The sequence below is a fragment of the Drosophila albomicans genome, chromosome 3 (assembly GCF_009650485.2).
Source record: "Drosophila albomicans strain 15112-1751.03 chromosome 3, ASM965048v2, whole genome shotgun sequence".
In the NCBI taxonomy this organism is placed as follows: Eukaryota; Metazoa; Arthropoda; class Insecta; order Diptera; family Drosophilidae; genus Drosophila; species Drosophila albomicans.
The window spans coordinates 41833027-41839172 of record NC_047629.2 but is presented as its reverse complement, the minus strand read 5'-3'; the positions used below and the strand labels follow the sequence as shown (position 1 = coordinate 41839172).

At 39.5% G+C, this 6146-nt stretch overlaps 1 protein-coding gene across 1 annotated transcript; it reads right to left on the bottom strand.

The window, feature by feature from the left end:
* Positions 1 to 716: 716 nt before the first annotated feature.
* Positions 717 to 4930, bottom strand: LOC117571139 (cohesin subunit SA-2). The gene is made up of 7 exons (XM_034253140.2): positions 4769 to 4930; positions 4554 to 4713; positions 4325 to 4498; positions 4056 to 4257; positions 1916 to 3393; positions 1341 to 1643; positions 717 to 1217 (listed from the first exon to the last, which is right to left on the bottom strand). Exons 1-7 carry the CDS (start codon positions 4843 to 4845, stop codon positions 717 to 719), a joined length of 2895 nt encoding a protein of 964 aa, XP_034109031.1. The 5' UTR covers positions 4846 to 4930.
* Positions 4931 to 6146: the final 1216 nt, after the last annotated feature.

The window sequence follows — 6146 nt, the reverse complement described above, 5'->3', positions numbered from 1 at the left end:
AATCACAAATTGCAATATAACGGAGGGATGTGACTAGAAATTTCCGAAATTTGTTTTTAAATATCTTTAATACAGAGAGTTTAAAAGCATTTTTTGATGAAATGTCAAATTTTAAATTTAGTGATCTACGAATTGTCAAATGTTTATAGTGAATAAAAATACTCTTCATATATAGTATGTGAAATGTTTTTCGAAATAAGCAATAGAAAAAGTATACAAAACTATTTCATACCCAAAGTAATAAATTATTCTTATTTTAGAATATTGTCAAAATTACATTTCTCACCGATTTGTATTGTAATTTTTATTTTTAAATAAAAGTAAAAACATTTATAAATATAACAAATAAGTTAGTAAAACATCGAGATTTTAAAAATATAAGTATTGCATTTATTATGATAAGAAATTGTAGAATATTGCAATAAGTATAATTCCATGTGTATAATATGTATTGGTATTATAGTTCGATTTTGGATGCTTTAATGGAGCTGAAAGGAATTGAAAGAACCAAATTAATATAAAGATAATGAAAAACTATTGCCAAATAGCGAACAAACAATAGAATTGTAATTATTGCTTCTGATATTGAATTGCACAGTTTGTTAAACAGAACCGAACTTCGAGTGCTGTTTAATAGACTAGATGGAAGTTGTTAATTGTCTCAAATTATATCATTCATTGCATAACAATTAGAAATGTAACCAAATTTCCAAATATTAACGACGACTGCCAACTCTGAGGGAAATCTCCAGAGAGTTGCGATAGGAAAACAACGGTTGCCATTCATCCGAACGACTTGGCAACGGAGCTTGCTCAATGAATTTCATGGACTCCAACACATCGCGAATATCCTGATCGAGCAATTGTGGCACAAACTGTTGCACGACACTCAGATACAATAGATCCTTGGGAGCAGCCGATGGATCGTCGGGAGTTATTTCTACAGCAAATCTGATCCCAGCACGATGTAAAATGGCCACACCTGAACGCACTTCCAGTGGCTTAATGTAGAACAACTCGGCCAACAATTTGGCCAGTTTTAGCAGCTTGTTGAAATCCGGTGAAGCAGCAGCTTGAAATGCATTCGGATAGTTGGTCCTGATGCGCCTGTAGACCAGCAGACAGGTGTGCATCACAGTCATGCCAAAGTTCGTGGGGTTCATGGACAGACTGCGCTCCATGGTGGCACGCATAATATCCCCAAAAACGGGATGATACTGAAAAATAAGAATTAAGGTTAGTTGCTATTTGTATGATACGAATTTAAACCGACTGAAAATTTAACAATATGTACAAAATAAGTTGAATCTTAGATGTTTGATCTACATTCCCCGACTCACCTGTTCGTAGTATTGATAGACAACGCAGGCGCGCATCATGGGCATCACATTATGGAAGACCAGCTTGAGGTAGCTGACCAGCACACGCCGCTTGCTCTGCAGCACATCAAACTGATGCGGTTCGAGCAACTCGGCAACAGATCCCTCAACAGTCCCATCAAAGACATAACGCTCCAAGAAGGTTTCCAATTGTTCGTGGTCGGTGCGCTTGGATTTGTATTCCAAGGCCTGAATGGATCCATTACTGCTCTTGCGCAAATGATCCGCGAATAACACAAACAGATCGCAGAGGTAAACAAAGGCCTAAAGAAGAAAGTTTGTATAGTATTAAAAATATGAATGTATAGTATTAAAGTATGCTGTATAGATAATATACAAGAATAATCTGCTAAACTTACCTCACCTAGTTGAGAAAGTTTATATAGTGTGAAAAGTATATATTGTATGTATGTATAGTATACTATATATATAGTATTAAATAAAAATCTCAACTAAACTTATGTCATTTACCTAGACGAGAAAGTTTATATAGTATCATATGTATAGTAATAAAGAATAATCTCTGCTAAACTTACATCACAGGCCACATCAGTAAATAATGATTCTGCTTTGATGATCGCAAAGTTGATACTGAAGAATTTCTTCAAACGATTGCTTAGCGTGTAGCACTCATCAGCAACATCCTTGTTCTGATTGGCCAAGTCCTGCACTCGCTTCAGATCCCAAGAGAGCGCCACATAAACGATGGACAAATAGTGCGTCAATGCTTCAGTTGGTGGCGAAGCAACGCTGGAATTCGCAGACGCCTGCTGCAGAATGGCCAACAAATTGTCGCTTAGCTGCCACTTGTCCAGATCGAAGCAGGCATAGAATGCCGAAAGCAAACGCAGTGTCATCAGCAGACGTTTAGTAGAACTCTCTGATATATAAGCCAGCCAAGCGTTGGCTGCAATCTTGTAGTTGGTCACAACATTGTTGAGCAGCGTCTCGAGGAAATCACACGGCACCAACTGCTGCTCATTGAGACGCTCCAGCGTCTTGGCCCCCATCTGCAGCACCAGCAGCTGCTCCTGTTCGAACAGCAAGTCCTTGAACTGCTCCAGCATATCCGTCAACTGTGAATGCCCCAACGTCATATACTGCGGCAACTCGAACAGATTGCGCAGATCCTGACTGCAGTTGCGATACTTGTGCAGCAGTGTCGCTAAGTGCGGCAAGATGATAGTGCCTGCCTGATCCTTGGCATATGGATGCGGTTGACGCACCAATTCGCACGTGTATCGACCCACGGGTATCTCGCCGGTCACCGCCTGCTTCACAGCATGTGTGAGTATATCGATGAGCACCGTGGACTGGCGAGCACTCAACGTCGCGTCGTCCAGCAGCATGGACACCATGCTCTGCCAAGCCAACACCACGTTGATGTGACCATAGAAAGCATCAACGAGATAAGCAGTGTGATCGTGTTGTTGAAACTCCAGAAAGACCTCGATCAGCACCAGAATGCGTTCCTTGTCAGACGAGGCGTGTTTATAGCGCAGCGCAACCAATTCGGCTGCCGCTTGTGCCACACCACGATGGGCGGCAAAGATGAGCTGCTCGAGCACGTGTTGCATGGACACGTCCAGTATGTGTGGCACCACGCGATAGTAGGTGATCAGCAGGCGCACTGACATCTGAGCTAACTCACTCTCGCTGCTCAAACAAAGTCCCAGCAGCGTGACACGATGGTTGATGCCCTGCTCCAAGCAAAAGGCTTGCAGCTTTGGATTGTGAAAGAGTTTGAGCAGCGCTTTGAGGCTTGCTTCACACACCTTGGGGCAGCTGTCCTTCAGCGCATCATAGATGTGTTGCAAGTGCCGCAAGTCCACAAAACAGTGGGGATACATTTGCAACCAGCTGCCGCACTCGGCAATGCACAGATAACGTATGTCATCGACCACGTCGCTGGAACGTGGCAAAAACACATTGGCGAACATTTGCAGCCAAATCTCTTTAAGCTGCGGCTGCTCCCAGGTCACCAGACTATTTAGTATGGTCATCATCTTGAGAGCTAAGCAATACAAACAAATAAGAAAGCTAAAGTCGAGTGTGCTCGACTGTGAGATACCCGCTATCCATTTTGAATAGGAGCAAAACAGTGCAGTATTGTTCTGTTGAATATACATAATATGCATAAAATTCATATATCAATATACCGAGGGCTACATTTGATATATAATAATAAAGTACTACATTTAAAATTTGAGTTCAAAATAACCAGATTGTTAGCCAAGGCAACGAAGTCTCTCTTTTTTTTTAATAATTTGTACATTTTTCATCTGATCGCATCCAAATTATCAGGAATTATTAATGTATGTACCCACAATCCCCGTACTAGCTTTAAAATTACTCTTGTCATGCGATATTTCGGGATAGAAGTAAGCGTGACAAAAGTTGGAAACAAACTTGATCTGTGTGCAAACATAACAAGCGCTGCGGAAAAAAATTAAATCTCTATCTCTTAAAGTCTCTGAGATTTAGGTGTTCATACGAACGAACAGACGGACTTGGCTATGTATTTTCAGCTGTTGACGCTGATCAAGAATATCTATACTTTATGGACTCATTCTGCGTGTTACATTCATTTCATGGAGACACAAAGTTATAATATTCTTCTACCCTATGGGTAGCGGGTATTAAAATAAATACTACTTAAGGATAATCAAAACTTACCTATCAAAGTGCTTGTGTGGCGAAAGGGACGCACCTTCGAATCGGAGCAGACCATGAGAAAGCCGGCAAAAGACTTTAGAAAGCATTTATCGGAAATGATCGAAGTTGTCTGCAGCATGCTCAACAATAGCTGCACAAAATTGCAAATCTCCTCTACATAAATATCCGCCGATTTCATAATCAAAGGATAAGCGTGGCTTTTCTAAAGATCAAATATTATAGATTAAGTATACGTAGATATGCTAGAAAGATATTTTTCTTTAACGTACATTGCCAAAGTGCGCTGTAGCCATAATCAGAATGTCCATATTATCGAAGGGGAACTTTAGATTGCTGGGCAATAGATATTGACTGCCGCTGGCTTCCAGGACAAATTGCAGCAGCTGAATCAAAGCCGCCTTAGCATCCGAGCTATAAAGCTTAATCCAGCTCTCGCAAATGTGCTAAAGATAATCTCTTAAAATTTGGAAAATTTCTCAATTTGCTTAAATTTCTCACCTTGGTCTTCAATTTCTTATTGCGCACACGCTTCAGCAAAGTATTATCACGTGGATTGTTGGGACTGCTGTATGGGAAGTTTCTAGGTTGTGGAGAACACAACTCCATATCGTCTTCATCATCATCTAAAGTTTCTTCATTTTCCTTATTCTCATCGCAACTATTAAAATTTTAGTCACTTCAAAATTAATGTCGTAAACTTTCAATTCGATTACCTGGAACGTGAAAGCAATTCAGCTAACTCCATCTCTTCAACTTCATTCCATTCGGTTTCTTTACTATTTGAGCTCATTTTATTAGATTCGCAAATAAACTATTTTTAAAAGAAAATGTTTGAAAACTCAGTCTCCTGATTTTTTTTTTTTTTTTGTGAAAGTAAAAGAAAAAGACTCGAGTCATTCTAAAGAAGTCAGGGAAAATCCGACGTTGATCAACACTACGAAGGGTTGCATTTACAGCGCTGCCAATCTAAGCGAAATAACGCTTATCCAGGGATGCGTAATCAAGATGAAAGCATCTAAAAAGCTTTAATATATTTTTAATTAATGTAACAAGTAAATTAATTACATACTAAACTAGTAAGAGTTGCATTCAAAATCGTAAAATTAGAACTGTATTCAGCCTATTTTGTCTTATCAATCAAGATGAAAGCATCTAATAAGTTTATTAATATATTTTTTATTAATGTAAGAAGTAAATGAATTATGTACTAAACTAGTAAGAGTTGCATTCAAGATCGTAAAATTAGAACTGTATTCAGCCTATTTTGTCTTATTTGCTTTTATACACTCAATTCAACGGCAACATTTGGCACATTTCGGAAGAAGTTGGTCTCTTTTTTTAACAAAAATCTGACCATCGAACAAAAATCGAACGAAACGAACTTTTTTTTAACCATTTAAAATTGTTTTAATTATAACTGACGCTCTACAAAAAATTGTAATCCTAACAACAAACAGAGAAAAAATCAATGTATTTTCTTTTTTAAAGGCTACTACCCTTAACCCTTGTCCACGAATGAGAGTTTCCACTATAATTAGTTATACCAATTACAATTAACTTTAATCATTTTATATCCATTAGTATAACCGATCTGCAGCAAGGTCTTGTTCCTTGAAATTCAATTGTTGACCTTTTAGACAAATAGCTAGATTTCACCGTTGTGGCAAACCGACATGGTAAACAAGCTGGCGTGGACGTGATCGGTGTTGCGGTGTTGATAGTTCAATCCAGAGGCCAATTACGTGGTCAGTGCCATTCCCACAGGTCGTCGAAGAAGTATTTCGAAAACTCACAAAAATCTGAAATCCGGAGTCAGGTAGCTTGCACACGGACGGAGAAGAATAACAAACAATTAGGCAGGTCGCTGCCTCCGCGCTGTGCTCCCACAATGATACACAAACAAAGCGCAAATTGGGCAGCCACTTGTCGGTAAGAGAGAGAGAGAGTGTGTGAGAGGGAGTGAGATCTGAGAGAATGCCGCCGCTAGCGAGGTCGAGGCTCGAGGCTAACAAGGACCAAATAATCGGCCTCTGCTCCCAAAAAGCGAAACACAAATATTGACGTTGCTTATCGCACGCGATCTTCGAACAA

What these genes read in the sequence shown, in the direction of transcription:
- LOC117571139 (XM_034253140.2), bottom strand. Translation starts at nt 4,845, where the DNA reads ATGAGCTCAAATAGTAAAGAAACCGAATGGAATGAAGTTGAAGAGATG. An exon ending in CTACAGCGCACTTTGGCAAT is followed by an intron (nt 4,258 to 4,324) that starts GTACGTTAAAGA and finishes TTTGATCTTTAG; the next exon opens with AAAAGCCACGCTTATCCTTT. An exon ending in TTACTGATGTGGCCTGTGAT is followed by an intron (nt 1,644 to 1,915) that starts GTAAGTTTAGCA and finishes TTTCTTCTTTAG; the next exon opens with GCCTTTGTTTACCTCTGCGA.